The 16,178-nt window shown below is 36.6% G+C and overlaps 1 protein-coding gene across 5 annotated transcripts in view; it reads right to left on the minus strand.

The window, feature by feature from the left end:
* Positions 1–5,573: 5,573 nt before the first annotated feature.
* Positions 5,574–16,178, minus strand: part of RBBP8 (RB binding protein 8, endonuclease) — a 40,337-nt gene continuing 29,732 nt past the window's right edge. For 3 of the 5 annotated variants that reach the window (XM_072411325.1, XM_072411323.1, XM_072411324.1), the window contains 7 exons: positions 13,449–13,540; positions 12,034–12,136; positions 11,786–11,947; positions 10,162–10,237; positions 9,040–9,136; positions 6,804–6,945; positions 5,574–6,673 (listed from right to left, as the gene is read on the minus strand). In XM_072411325.1, the coding sequence (XP_072267426.1) occupies positions 6,576–6,673; positions 6,804–6,945; positions 9,040–9,136; positions 10,162–10,237; positions 11,786–11,947; positions 12,034–12,136; positions 13,449–13,540 (770 nt within the window). In that variant the 3' untranslated portion in view covers positions 5,574–6,575. Of the gene's footprint in view, positions 6,674–6,803; positions 8,945–9,039; positions 9,137–10,161; positions 10,238–11,785; positions 11,948–12,033; positions 12,137–13,448; positions 13,541–16,178 lie in introns of those variants that run through there. The other 2 variants (XM_072411326.1, XM_072411327.1) reach the window with 2 other exon arrangements.

Here is a 16,178-nt window from a genome sequence, read left to right on the forward strand (position 1 = left end):
TACACAAAATGAAAATTTAAAAGTTACCTGAGTGCTATCTAGCAAATTGCATGAGATAACAGTAACCTGGTGCATTTTTTTTTTAATTCATTATAAACTCGTTTGGAATGTTGCTAACCTCCTCATCATTAGCCTGCCTGCACCAATCATCTCCCCCATCTTCCCTTTTTATTTACTGATAGCAACCCTTTTCTTTGCCAATGTTTACATAAACTGTTGCCAAATATTCAGTTTATAAACAATTTGTATAATCAGTCAACAAAAAGTCTGCTCCAGTTTCTCCCCAGAGACAGAGGTAGTCCTCAGTTGGTAGCCACCACCTTTTATTTTGCACAACATTACCAGAAGATGAAGCCACATATTTAATCACACTCCACAGACACCTTAGGGTTTCGTAGTAGAAATACAGCTGCTTGCTAGAGTTAATCATATGTTAATCATAATCAGAGATGAAAGTTTAGCTGTTGACATTTAACAAAAGTCCAAATTTGCAGGATAATAACAGGATAATAAAGCAGAATGCTTGATGAAAATGTTTTAAACAATTGGAACAGATTATGAAAAAAATAATATAAAAAATGGAAATATTAGCTTTAAAGCCGAACTAGACGTCAAATTAAAAAATTGTGACCAGGCAGGTTTTTAATTGTAGAAGGGACAGACAATGCCTCTTCTGCAATAAAACATACCTGCCTGATTGCATTAAAAAAAAATAATTAACCTGTTTCTTTTCCATTGCACATTCCTTCTTCCTCACCTCTTCTGAGATGCCAATCTTTAGTCTTCTTGATTAGCCAGACTGACATAACTGCTGCGCATTCTTGTGGGAATGCTAAAATATTTTTCTGAAAATAGTAGCTGATTGCCTGTCTTTCTGATCCAATGGCTTAATACTTTTAATTACTTTTAATTTTTTAATCAGTTAAATGTATATAGATCAGTGATACAGTGATGCAGATAGCAAGAAAACATCCAGGCACAAGCATTTCATAGTGGTACTCCAGGGTATTTTACATGCATAATGAGCTCACCAAAACCATCTTTGATTCTGATGATGTGAATAGCAAGCCACTATTAGATGTGTATTTTGAAACTACCAGTAGATCCGATAAAACTTGCTACAGTTCCCATTCCCAAGTGGTCATAACCCAATGTCCTAGGAGAAAAAAAATTATTCTTAATCTGGAACACTGCTTTGGTCCAGCTATACCCTGCAGCCTCGGTAAGGACAACAGACAAGTACTGGAGTGATTCATCTTTGTCCCAGGATATTGGTATAATTCACAAACCACCTTGTAATGTTGGCCACCAAAGATCTGACAAAGAAATGGGAGCTCTAAAACATAGAATGAAGGCTATGATATCATTACCAGACAAAAAGAACCAAGAGGGTGTCCAAAACTCCTGACTTGTTAGGGGTCTTGTATTCTCCAGAGCTACCTTTGCAAAGAAATACACCTACCTGCAGAAAGTTCCATGAAAGTCTATTTGCACCCAAATGATGATTAGCAGTGGGGGACCAAATTTGAGCTGTCCATCTAAGTACAGGCTACTAATCTTGTACAGTCATTTGACCTTCTAGTAAAGTATACAGATGGAGGTCACTTGATTTGGAAGGAGGGAGTATGGTTACTATTCCACAATTCGCACTTGTGAATCTACAGGCCATTTTTTCATCTAAAGGAATTCACGTACTGGTCAAACATGAATCTGATGTGTGAAACCATTGGATATTGACTTTTCAAATTCAAAAATCGATTGTGTAGCAGTGCACCTAGTAATACAAATTTAAAACCTCTCATACCATTTAGTTTCCTTTTAAAATACTGGGATCTCACAAATGCTTACCATCTAATTTCTATAAACTACAATTTCTGCTTGCTCAGGTGAACACATGAATACTACTATATAGGAGGAATGCTAGGAAATGTAGCCTGGCTGAAATTGTTCTTTACACTTTGAGTTTCACATAGTTAAACTGATTGATTTCATTCACACATGATAGAAGTCTGCATTCATAGCATGTAATTTTTTACTCAAAATCCTCCCCAAGGCCTTAAATCCACTATGCAAAAGTCTGAAACATTAATCTCAAACCAGTGAGAAGTTGATTGCTGACATACAGGTTCACCTGCCTTGGTATAACCAGTCATCATTCTAGTACCATATGAGAAAAGATAGGTGGTGCCTAGAATCCACAAAAAGGAAAGAAGTGGGGCTCTACCCTTTTCCCTGGCAATAACTTGCAGTAATAGGGACAATCCCAACACAGCTCATGAAGCACAAATCCCAGTTGCACAGTATAGTGACCCTTTGTAGACAGAGACAAGAAAGCAACCGTCACAATCCTGGACCAGGGGAGAACATTGCAGTGAGATGACTATCCGGTGCTTGCACAAATAAATACCAAGTGTGCCTCTATAGAGACATTGCCATCTAAAAGGTATTTTTGGTAAATTGCCAATATCATTTTAAAAAAAAACAGTGCTCATTGGATGACTGGGAGACTTCTTGGGTTACATACAGCCTGAATGTACTAGTAGTTGGTGACTGAAAATGACTGCACCAACCTCTGTGAGGACACTAAAGAAAAAGAGCAGGATAGGTGGAGGTGGCAATTACGGCCCATAGGTGATTGCTTTCAGTTGTTGTGGCTAGTATTCAATTTATTGTAGGTGGCAGTACATGACATTGAATACTAAAGCACAAAGTTCATAAAACATGAAACACTGTGTCACCTAATTGATTATAAATACAATGATACAAGACTGTATTTTTTATTCTGGAGATAAACAAACATGAACCATGAAACAACCAACCTGTTCTGATAACCCTAAAATACCCTTAGTAATTAGTTATAAATTGTTAGTTTACAGCTTATTTTGTTTATGCGCCCTATGCACCATCACCTACAGGTTTGACCATAATATTTAATCCGATTTCTACAAGATATTGTATAAAACAATCATGATATCAAGTCATGGTAATAAATGTAATAAACAGGGTAAAGATATTGCAGATGAATATATGGATTACACGATATACTTCCCTGTTTTCTGATCACTCAGCTAAATTAACTCTCACTTTCAAGCAATAAATGACCCCCTTCATCCATTTTTTAAAGAGGGTATTAAAATTATGGAGGCAGAATGTAACATGAACTCTCGAGGATTGGGGTATGTGCTGCTATTCCCAACTTGTTTTTAATGAACCTCCATAATAACATGGAACATGAACACATCTAGTACATTCCTAAAAGTCTCTACTCCCATCCTGCAAGCTTGGTTCAGGTCAGGGTTTACCACTTTCTTAGGCACAGACTCAGAACATGCAGCTAGTGGAGAACATTCCTACTTGCTCAAGATTAGTGACTGAGGAAGTACTGAAACCACTACATTAGAATGACAGTCAACCTAAAAGCATTATCCGTAGGATAGGTCACCAATGGTAGGTCACATATTTATCCCGTTTAATGTTTAATAAATACATAACTTCAAAATAACCATTCAAGGCAATCAATGTTCAAAAAAACTAATCTGGAGCAAGTTTCAGATTGGAAGATTTGACTTTCCTGATCTGTAAACTTGTTTAAAAAAAGTGACTAAAAGCCAATTTACACTTGTGGTGTGGTAATGAATGGTTTATATGACATGTTAGGTGCATTCAAATGTTGCCATTCATTGAAGAGGGCAACAAAGCACAACACACAGTATGCGGTGTTGTGACAAAATGCAGCTCCCACAATCTTTTCATGCAGCAATATGTGTTGAAGCTATTAGGCCAATATGTCCCAACACACAAAATTGAATACAAAAGTTTTGTTTGTAAATGAAAAGCAACAAGCTTTTCCTACCTCTATGTATTGTTTATGCTGTAATGGCTCACTGTATGGTAAAGTAGGTTTTCAAAATGTGCCACTCTATTGAACTGCATTTGTGACATTACTTTATTGCAAGGGCTTTGTGCCAGGCTAGGCAGGGGCAGCAGAAATATTTTTGAGTGTGAAGAAATGTAAGTGTGAAGAAATGTAAGTATTCATAAAAGTAGAGCAATTTAAATTGTCAGCTGGGTTTGATTTCAGAATTTTACTTTGGAAGTGCAGTAGAAATATTACCGTGCAGTGAACATATTTTGATAAACAATGTATTCATGCAAAAAAAGTTCAGACTGTAATCTTGTGGGCAAAGAACTGCAGTTAAAGTATTCTTTTGGGTTAGTGAATGTTTGCTTTCCTGTGCTGGATCTCCTGTTTATTTTATAACTGTACAGGTAATTGAGACTCCTGCTACCCAATGACAGATATAATTAAGCAGCATATATAATGGGTGTTCCTGATGCCTTCTGAAGGTTTCTTTAGCTCATTTACAGAAGGACTTTCATTTTCAAGCAATGTGTTTATCTTTAGCATGAAAATATTTCTTACTGCCAACAAAGCCACTGCTTGATCCCAATCACATTTACATGGTGTTCACGTTATCTGGACCCATGCTTGTTAATGACCCTTTTTATAATGTGCATGTATGAGCAGCAGCCGGGCTATGGATTAATTTCAATTATTATAACATACATTCTCTAATTAAAGGTTAACCTAAATCAATAGGTTTAATACCATAGAAACTAATAAAATGTACAAACAAAAAAAAATTAAATGTTACAAGCTCTCAAATTCAAGAAACGTCCTACAGTCTAAAACCTGTATGTTTTTAATTATTTTATGCGATGGCAATGAGGGGTGATAACAGCTCCATAGTAAATTAACCTTTGTCCGAGATTGAACAGGCCCCTGGAACCCTCTAAAACCTATGGTTAACACTACTGTCTCTTATTAGTTCTGTAGTATAGATCCCATTTATAGAATACTATAGAATTATATTATAGAATATTAATTGTATGTACATAGTTGCTATACAATACTAGGCTTCTGGTGAATGTTTCCACAATCTTAGAATGCATAATGGGTGGTGAATGTGGAGCTAAAGCCCATTATTTGAGGTTTCAGCATTAGACCCATCCCTATAACAGTTCATAGGGTTTTAACAAAAGGAATCCAATGCTAGGTAGCTTTCAGCAGATGTTTTCTAGATTGCAAGCTCTTGGGGGCAGGGTCCTCTCCTTTGCTGTGTCACCGTCTGTCATTTGCAACCCCTATTTATTGTACTGCTCTGCGTAATATGTTCGGGCTATATAAATCCTATTTATTATTATTAATAATAATAATAATAATAATGTTTCGACTCTGAAGGTTATCCTCATCCAAGCCACTGTCACCTAATTAAGATACTAACTCAAGAGCTCCATCCAAAATACAGCCCTTATTTAACATTAAAAAGGTGATCTCCAAAACGTAACTGTGAACACCAAGAGGAAGATGATAGTAACAGAATCATCCCAAATTGTAGGGATCACTCATATGTCAATTCAGGAGAATTCCTAATAGATTTACAGCACTTGGCATGAGTTGTTCCCCCCCCCCCCATAGACTCCCGGATGACTATTCACACAAGTATGTTTGCAACACAAATTCCCATGTGCATAAAAATAAAAATAAAGGAGCAGTGAAAATAAAAACTGTCTGAAAAGAGAACTCACATTTTTATTATCAATTATATATTGCTGTGTATATTTAAATTATCCAGTGCAAACACAGCACCCTACACATTCAAAAAAAGGTGCTAAAATACAAACTTTAACATGGAAAATGTAAAAATATACATATTAAATATAACTGCAGATACTTTGTTCTGACAGAATAAACCATGATTTGCCATTACTAAACCCCTGTGTGCTGGGTAGGAAGCGGTACAGACACTGGCACATTTACCTGACTATATGACCCACTGGGTAACCTAAATTAAGGCAGTTCAGAGAATACCAACAGGAATTCTACATGGTTATTGAGCTACCCAAATATATATATTTAGCCATAGAGAATATAGGCTTACCAAGATGAAAATGAACAAAATGAAAGGCCCCACACTAAAATGGCAGCAAATACAAACTCAGCTACAATGCTATTAATAAAACAGAACAGAATACGTTTTTTGGAAGAACAAGTTTGAAGCCTTAATGTTAAATTACAAATTTACCCTCTCAGTGGGGCTTCTCACACCTCAAAGGTAAATGCATGGAGACTTTTACTTCCCTTAACCATTAATATTGTGACTTTCGCCCCTCATGTAGCTGATCTCCTACAATCAAATATTCAAGGCTCTTCATTTGGTGGTCGTATTTCTGATGCAAATACTACAGTGCAGGACTAGTACTCCAGCACTGTGAAAATGAAGAGGGTCCATTAACAAACCAGAGCATTGAAGAGAGGATGAAGCTGGCTGAAAGTGAAGAAAGGATGAGAAAGAAATGCTTTTTTCTAGTGTCCTACAAGCATTTATTTCCTTGCAGAAATACAAGGGTAATTTCATAATTTACCTGGAGCTTATGGCTATACAGGGAACTTTTCAAGAAAATAGTTCCTACTGCTGATTTGCCTTTGAAGGAACATGCTTTAATTCAGAAATAACAACTCTCATTTCTATTCCGACTGCTTCCTACAAAGCCATAAGTGAACATAAGTGGTATTAGGTCTTCTGCTCTTTGCCTTTTGTAGGAAATGTTGCACTATATGGATGTCGTCTTCTTGGTCGCTGACAGGGAGACATTTCCTCTTTTATGTATCCTTTAGTAGTAAAAAAAAAAAATGTATTAGGTTTTAACTGAGAAAACAATCTTGTTGAAAGCTAAGCTTGGCAACGAATAGTAGATTATTATTCTGGTTCAGAGTGTAAACGGTGTAAAGAACATCTCACCTCTATCTTTACATGTCTGAGTTGAAGGAAAGCCCACTTCCCAGAAATTTTCTGGAGTACTCGGTGGGATGTAGCGGAAGCGGTGGCGGGAGCAGCTGGCCAGTTTCTTAGCTCTTTCTTCTTCTGGAAGGTCTGCATAATACTAGGTAAATAAATAACAAAAACATCAGATCCAGGAATTATATCATCTCATACAAATAAAGTAGATATTTATTTTCAATTACCCCATATCCCCACAAGTCGGTGTACTTGTTCTAGTGTAACATTTATTAGTTCTTCCTTAAGGGAAGGACTTCCTGCGATCAATCCTTAGTGAAGTTTCAGGAATCAAATACACTGTTCAAAATGCGATGCACATAAGAATTGTATAAGCAATTCCCCCACACTGCCACAAGTGGGAGTACTTGTCCTACTGTATTATGGTTATATAAGTCTTTTCTTAAGGGATCTCTATGATTTGAAGCCTAAATTGTTGAATAGTGATTTTTTAAAAAAAACAAAATGAATTGGATTGCAAATCACAGAATTATCAAAAATGATCAAGAAGCTCACAGCCATGTTTACTTTTCAAAAAATCCTAATCTATTAGAATGTTCTATTTTGAATGGTTAATTAAGAATTCTGTTAGTACAAAGAGGTATTTTTTTACACAGTTCACATTGCATGCACTGTTGTGCTTCTTTATTAGTTTAATGGAAATACAGATATTTTTGTTTATTAGTTCAGTGCAATTGAATGCACAAGAAAGGCAATAAAAAGACTTGCAAATGTACTTGAATGAATTTACTGAAAAGTAAACTACATTCAAAGTGGTAGTTCTGTGTGAATAATTATGTCCTGTAACGTGCTTTCCATTTGTAACATTATTCGTAAATGGGATTGGATCCAGGGACAAAGCTGCAGGTAAAGACAGTACCTCTATGTTTATTATACAAGCCAGAGAGAGAGGAGTATTATGAATGGTAACCAATGAACACATCGACTTTTGGCCAGACCCTAAGGTGCATGTAACTGCGCTCCTTTTGGATGGTGCTTTAACATAGTAAGCAAGGATTATACACATATGGAACAGTTTTTCCATGCCAAAGGATTTGGTATTCTGTGTGGTAAGCTTTGGGATTTAACCATTCCTGCTTTGAAGCAAGACCAGATTATGTTTTTCAATCAGATTAAAATGGACCTATACTGAAGGAATACATAAACTGCCACTACAGACTTGGTTCTAAAAAGTACTGCTTTCCTGGTTAGTGTTCTAATCCTCTGTTTTGGATCACAGACACAGAATGAGTATGCAGTTTAGGTGCACATTAATTGTACTGAAGTTATCTTCATGCTTTTTCAGGTGTCTAACTGAAACCAAAATATCATTTAGGCAATTAGCCCTCTTTGGAATGATTTAGCAATAGCAGTTTACATAATCTGTCGGTATAGGTTTACTTTAAAGCAGGGGTAGGCAAACTATTATGGCCACTAGGCCATTTCAGGGGTGGGCAGAAGTACTTTAGGCCAGACTCTGAGTTCCGGCCTAATGGCTCCGCCCACTACCAGGGAATGCATTGTGGAGGAGAGGGATTTCCCTTCAGGGAGCCTTCCCTATTTACCGCGCCAGCGGAATATGAATGCTGGCCGCGGTAAATAGGGGAGAAACAGCAAGAAGGCAGCACCGGGGCTCTGGTAGTTCCTAACGCCCCCTGGCAGAATTGGTCGGCAACCCGCGGCTCTGCAGCCGCCTGTTGTTGGCGGGCATTAGGCCGGATCGGCCAGGGGGCATTAGGCCGGAACAAACTACTGGCCAGGCCGTATCTGGCCTAAAGGCCAGAGTTTGCCGACCCCTGCTTTAAAGGCTTGGTAATTTTTTTTTTTAATTTAAAAAATTTTAGACGTGTGTTCAGCATTTATTATATGCATTAAATGCATTCAGCAAACCATGCTCTATACATGTTATTAAGCACTGACACAAGCTATTATGTGAGGATACAGCAGCACATGGTGGACACATTCTGTTATATGGTCACAGGTCTTCATCATAGCTGTGGTGGGATGGTGTGTGAATGACATGTGGTTCCACTGCAAATAGCATGCCAAAGGCTGTGTTTTAGGAATGAATTCTAGCCTGGAAGAGATGTCTGTCATTCAGGAATCTGTTTAAATCAGTGAGATAATGGTCATTTTCCTGTACACTGTTCATCACTATAGATCACAAAGAGCCTTTCCTAGGTACTGATACACTACCTACCTGCTCACATTCCTTACAAGTGTGGCCAAGCATTTTCCTTCTCTCCTCTTTGTTTCTCACAACCTCAATATGAGGGAAATCCATTGTAGGTTTTTTTCTATAAATGAAAGAAGAAAATATTTACAATTTACCTGCAGCAGAACTATATCTCAAATAATAAAATGGAAATAAACACACATTACATATTTCCCACCTACTTATGTACAGATCTTTCAGCATGGAATGAAAAACTTCCATATAGCAATGCCCAGTTTCAATCCACATACACATTGTACAGAGACACATTGTCTCATTGCAGGGATACATATGCCCATTGTTAAAGGAACTAGGAAAAGTCACTTTATTCATAGCCTGCCCATTCAATATTGGTACTCAAAACAATTGTGTTTGTTCATTTTTAAATAGACATTCCTACTTTTTTGTTAAGTTATGCCAAAAATATTACTTTTGAATTAGGGCTGGTAATATTAGTATCATGCCATGTATTTTATTATATCTAGGTCAGTCCACAATAGTTGAAACATAACCAGTCCTGTTAGAAATGTTTACATAAGGGTTGAGTCAGGTAGAGAACAAATTTGTTTCCATGAGAAAGAACATGATTTGTTATTTTATTATTAACTTGTATGTATATAGCGCTGAAATATGACATGCTTAATAAATCCATGATCATGCCCATAACTATCCCATAGATGACACACAATGCAATGTCCCTATGATAGTTATATGTCTTTCAGAATTTTGGATAATGTTCTACATTTTCATGTGTGCGGACACAAACATATGTTTTAGTTACTTCTAAACTATTTTTTTTACAAAAATGTAATATTCTTTATGTTTTATTCTGCATAATTCTTAATGCAAGTGTTTTTGACCCCTGAAACACACTGGCTGTGCTTGTTGCTATTGGACAAAGTGGCTCCTTCTATATCTGTTTCTTTCAGCAGACACAATTCATGGCCAGCCTAAACACAGAGCCATAAGTTAGTATGACATGAGCATTAAAGATAAAGTACTAAAGAGAAAAAAAGCAAAGTCAGTAAAGTTTGTTCAGATAATATAAAGTCAAATTCTTTCATATTTCAGATGCAGGCAAGGTGACCCTCATAGTCTAAAGTTTACCTTTCACTGGTTTGCACATAAGGTTCCACATATGCCTTTTGTTTCTGGTAACCTGCTCCTTTGGCTGGATTCTCTACTAACAAAACAACATTATTACAAGATTGCCAGCAGTACTAGTGATGTTCATCACCCCTATGGATATTTTTTCATTACCAGATATCATTTTTTGTTTGTTTGTTTTTGCTTTAAGGTTAGGTTCATGAAGGTACAATTCTTGGGGTAATACCAGGTTTTAAATATTGCATCTACTGAGATGAGAGGCAGCAGCCAAGTGTATTTAACTTATCTCAACCTCTATTTAAACAAAAACATGTGGTGGGGTTCATAACACAATAACGTAAAAAACCCTTAAAACTAAGCCTATGGAAAGCATCAGAAGGATTTGCTTTGTTAATATTAAATAGTATTTATATAGCGTCAACATATTACACAGCTCTGTACAATAAATAGGGGTTGCAAGTGACAGACAGATACAAACAATTAAACAGGAGGAGGAGAGGACCCTGCCCAGAAGAGCATTGTTCTGATCACGAGAAGTGTTTCATGGATCTTGTGTTGAAAAGATGTACCCTGATGGGTGGTTGTTGCTTTCCAAGTTGCAACCCTATTTACTGTTTAGTTTTGCCTAATATGGTGGTGCTTTATAGATAAGGTATTAATAATACCTGCAGAATAATATGAAATTAGGTACATGCTTAATTAAGTGTTTATAAGCTAAGCCATAAAATTGACAGCCACAGTGTTACATTTATTTCCAACACACAGCTCACTCAAGAATGATTGCATGTCACCTTCCGGGGCTCACTGGAAATTTCCTTACAACAATTTGGACACTTGAACATGAAACCATGTTCTGACTTTTCATTCTTCACACTTTTTTCATTCTTCACACTTTTGCACAGAATGGTGACCAATTAGTACAATTCTTTTTTTCAGACACTTCAATAATCAAATCTTCTTGTTTTCTATGAATTCTTGCAAGTAAATACTGACCATGGATCTTTAAAGTGACATCCCTATATCTCCTTCATTCGATTACATGACGTTATCTTTATTTATAATTATATTTATAAATTTGTATATAATATATATTTATTTAATAAAATATATTGGTATTTATTTTTCCTGTTTTTCTTATGTTACAATTATTGAGCAACCATTTCTGTTCATTATTACTTCAAAACCAGAAAAATCATGTTGTTTTATTCTATTTTCTGCTAGAAACTTGTAATGTTCTGTAATACATACATGATCTATATGTTACTATTCCTGGTTATTGTTAAATCTATATTTTTGTATTATTTGGCTTTCATCTTTATGTTTGTTTATTGTATTTTTTTAAATGAATAAAAATACAATATACAAATACAAAAAAGGACACTTTTATACTAAGGCAAGTATTTATATATTTTTATATTTGTATGTATAGGCTATGTATAAGTATATGCTAATAGCATATACTTCCCTAAATTACAATCCTCTGGTGGTCATTGCTGTGGTGGCCTGCACATTGCCTTACAATCTTGTTTTTTTTTAATCTTTACAGCCAACCAGAGCAATTCTTTCAAAATAATATTAGACCTTTCAACAGATTGCAAAACAAATGTTTGAGGTTAGTGCTGACCTTTATCATTGGAAAGCCTCTTTGGCAAAGTAAAAACATCACATTCTTCTTCTACATCGAATCTCTGTGAAGGGCTGGGCTCCCGAGCATATGACACATATTCATCATTTTCCGTCTTGTCAAACATTTCTGTAAAGCTGTCATGGTCTTTAAATTCTTCAGCTTTTGCAGGTAAAATGAGAATATAGTTTACTGCTGTAAGACAACTTTTACCCCACCAGCACATACATAAAAAAGAAATCACTTACATGTACTGTTATCTGCACATTCCTGGTTTTTCATCTTTAAAAGCACGCTCTCATTGACATATGTGTAATCCATGTCAGCATCTGCATTGTCTTGGCCCCCATCCTAAACAAAGATCAGGACAGATAACTATATGTAATGGTTTCTTTTTTAAGGGCACAGAAAAGCTGGTAAGTCACATTCAATTGCAATTATTTATTTTGTTAAAGATGTTTCACTGTTTAGTTAAGCAGCTTCTTCAATGAGCCACATGACGTTTTTCCAACTGTTACTACTCTGTGTTAAAAGTAGGATTATCCCTAATCCATGCATGGGAAAAAATAGTCAACATTTTGTATAACTCTTGGTCAAATAGACACATTGCACCTGATTTAATAAAGCTCTTCAAGGCTGGAGAAGATACACTTTCATCAGTGAACCTAGGTGATCCAGCAAACCTAAAATGACTTTTAGGAAACCTGCAATGACCTGCAATCAGGCCCTTTGGGTCTGATTTATTAAAGCTACCCAAGATGAAGACAGACTATCATTTAAAAACCTGGGTGATGCCAGCTAATTTGCTATTAGCTGGCAAATGTTTTCAATCCATTTCAAGTTTGCTGGGCCAACCAGGTTATTCCATGATCGTCTATCTTCACCAAACTTGGAGAGCTTTAAATAAATCAGGCCCTATACGTCCCCAATCGTTTGAAACATTTTAACTGGGGTTTCTTGTAGTGGAAATGTTAGTATATGATTTAGAGTAAATGCTGAGCTTCATAATTGGAAATATCAATATATATGTTGAAACAGCTTTGAATGCATCTATACGATGCTAATAAAATACAATTAGTAGCCCAGCATTGTGGAGTTAAAGAGTGACATGGTAATGAATATATAGGATTGTGTCACCAGCATACAGAACCTTTATAAATGTAACCTACAAAACTTCCCAGCACTTGGCCTCCCCCAGCCTCCTGCTGGTCCCAACAGGTCCTCGGGTGGGGTCCTCCCTCTTTGATTTTCTCTCAGCGACTGCAGAGACGTTCTCCGTGGTTTCCCGGTGACGTCAGTGCATGCGTTGGTGCAGGCGGGAGGAGCGGCGGGAAATTCAAATACCTTTGTATTGGTTTCAATACAAAATAGCTGTATTGAGTTCAATATATATATATATATATATATATATATATATATATATATATATATATATATATAATACATGCTACTGTACAGTTTTATTATTTATATGTTTCACTAATTTTATTTATTTTTTTAACAGATTTTTGTGATTTTTTATACAATGTAAAATAAATTTCCATGCAGAAATATGGACAAAATTAAAATGTTAGGGGGGTGAATCTGGCCATCAAAATTCAGTGGCAAGAAAAAAAGAACAACTAAAATGTCTGTTAAAATAAAGCCCACAAAACAGTTTTACCTTTTCCTCCATCACAGTGACATCCATTTTATACTGAGAAAGGTCTGCGCCTGGGTCGATGCTCCACTGCATGTTGTCTACAGATGGCTTACCTTAAAACCAAAAGCAATAATTTCAATTATTTTTCCAACTAAAATAGGCAGTTTTTCAGTTTGTAGAAGAACTACACAAGCAATAAAATGGCAACGTTACTAACTTATCCTACGCTCTACTTTGGTGGAATTGTTTACAGGAAATATAGTGCGAGAAATATGTAGGCTGCCACCACCAGAGATCACCGGTGCAGAATAGGGCATTACAAAGGTTGAACCTGGGCCTCCCAAGTTGAATGAGCAGTAATTCAAGAATATACACATGTACATTAGTGAGTGTGGGTTTAGTGTCATACAAATTCTTTTTTCAATATAATGTTCTAAAGGATGTGCGAATAGGTATCTTAGGAAGCAGCAACTCCATTTCATGTGCTACAGTTCTGTGACAGTAAAGCTAAACCTATACTTGGAACTAGTATGTGCCACCTGAACTATGTAAGCTTGGTAAACATAAAAGACCTCCCTATAACATGCTGAAGACTGCACAAACAAGCCCACATGAATCACCCTTCCCTTCAACCCTATCAGATGCCTGCTCAGCGTAACAGGATATTTGTCTCGGAATAGACGCTCATCAGTCATGGAACATTTACAATACTATGTTTTTTCCCCTAATGTACCCTCATATAATATTACAGATATTTTTCTATGTCATGAATTATTTGCTTCCAAAAGTGATAATTACGAGGGGGTGCTGAGAATTTCCTGGCTTTGCCCAGAAAGAAGAGAGCCAGAGTTATGAAATATCACATTTATTCAAGATATTCCCCCCTGAGACTGATGCACTTGGTACAGCGTACTTGCAGTTTTTTTAGACTGTTTAAAAAAAAGTCCTTTGGTTGGGCCGCAAACCAGCTCTCAGCAGCATCTTTGACATTAGAAATGTCCTCAAAACTCTGCCCCTTCAGATGTTTCTTCAAATTTGGGAACAGATAATAGTCCGAAGGGGCCATGTCAGGTGAGTAGGAGGGGATGATGGACCGATTGGAAACCCAGGGTGTTCAATTTGGCAGCCACAATGTTGGACATGTGTGCAGATGCATTGTCCTGCAAAATAAGGATCCCTTTAGTCAACTTTCCACGGCATTTCGTCTTAATTGCCTCCTTCAGCTGGTCCAGGAGGTTAGCATAATACTGTCCGGTGATAATAGAGCCCTGAGGTAGGTAGTTCATCAACAGAATACCGTCTTTGTCCCAGAAAACAGACGCCATGATTTTTTTTGGCTGATTTCTGGGTTCGGAACTTCTTTGTCTGCTGGGACCCACTGTGGCACCATTCCTTTGACTGTTCCTTGATTTTACTACTATAGATGTGGAGCCAGGTTTCATCCTCAGTCACTAACCTAGCCAAAAAGTCCTGTGCAGCTTCAAACTGGGCCAAAACGGCTTTGGATGCTTCAACTCGTTCCTTCTTTCGATCACAGTTCAAACATTTCGGCACCCACTTGCTGAAAGTTTGCGCATGTCTAGGATAGTGGTATTGGTCTGACCAATGTTTTGTACAGGGGCAGGATTATGTCTCCATCTCTGCAATCTATTCCCTTTTAAATACAAGAAAGTTATTTGCTAGCTTTAGATATTGCAGTTTGATAATATCTATAATCTATGATCTACCAAACCCCCCAGATCCTTTTCCATTTATTGAAAATAAATGTTATTTGTATTTGTCACTCGACTGCCCAATACATTTGTATTCAACTAGGCAGACTCTTGTACTATATAGTATTTAGTAGAATTAGTAGTATTTTGCTAAATTACACTTTACACCACATGTAGCCTCCCAACACAATTAAAGAACAATTGGGGGGAAGTTCACTGGAGGTGGGACAAAATGCAACTTTTTATATATCCTTGTGTTTATCTCTGGATCTACTAAGCATTTTACTCATATGTTCTTAATCACATGGAAAATTAAAATTGCCCAGGTTTACTATAGCACTTGAACACATCAGCAGATGCGCTGCAGCTTTTGTGTTAGTTAGATCAGGCACAAATGAACTTCCATCTTCCATCAAAACACTGCACACACATTTATGACATTCTGTCTTCCTGATTGCATTTATTTAGGAAAACCTTGATCATTTGTACATACCATAAAACTTGTGTACTTTTGATCAATACCTACCAACAGGTTCAATCTATCCACAACTGATTGGACACAATTGGGCAGCTGCTGAATTCCCTTCAGAAGCAAATGAAAATTTGCCCCTGTGTACTAGCCCAAAGCTATGCTTGTCTACAGGCTTTGTATACCCAGATTCTATGTTAGTATGCAAGGTTTAGGGCATCTGTGTGCCATCAGTTTAATAATTTTTAAAACTCATAGAGAGGTACATTTGACTTTTCTGACTTGATTCAAACTGGTTTGGCATTCCTGGAGACTTTTATGAAAATGTAAAACCTGGCTAATGTGAACAAATGCTTGTCATTAAAAACCCTTAGTAGGTTGTAGTATAGTATGAAGGTCTAAATGGCACAATTCATTAAAACCTAAACAGTAAACGCAGCAGTAGACAATTTTCATAGCACTTCTGTTTTCCAGTTACAAGAACACACAAAATCTTGGTATTGATTGTAATATTATCTATCTGAAAATAACCCTGCATTCTGGGAACACCTCATTCTAAATATTTGTAGG

Source organism: Pyxicephalus adspersus, chromosome 5 (assembly GCF_032062135.1).
Source record: "Pyxicephalus adspersus chromosome 5, UCB_Pads_2.0, whole genome shotgun sequence".
In the NCBI taxonomy this organism is placed as follows: domain Eukaryota; kingdom Metazoa; phylum Chordata; class Amphibia; order Anura; family Pyxicephalidae; genus Pyxicephalus; species Pyxicephalus adspersus.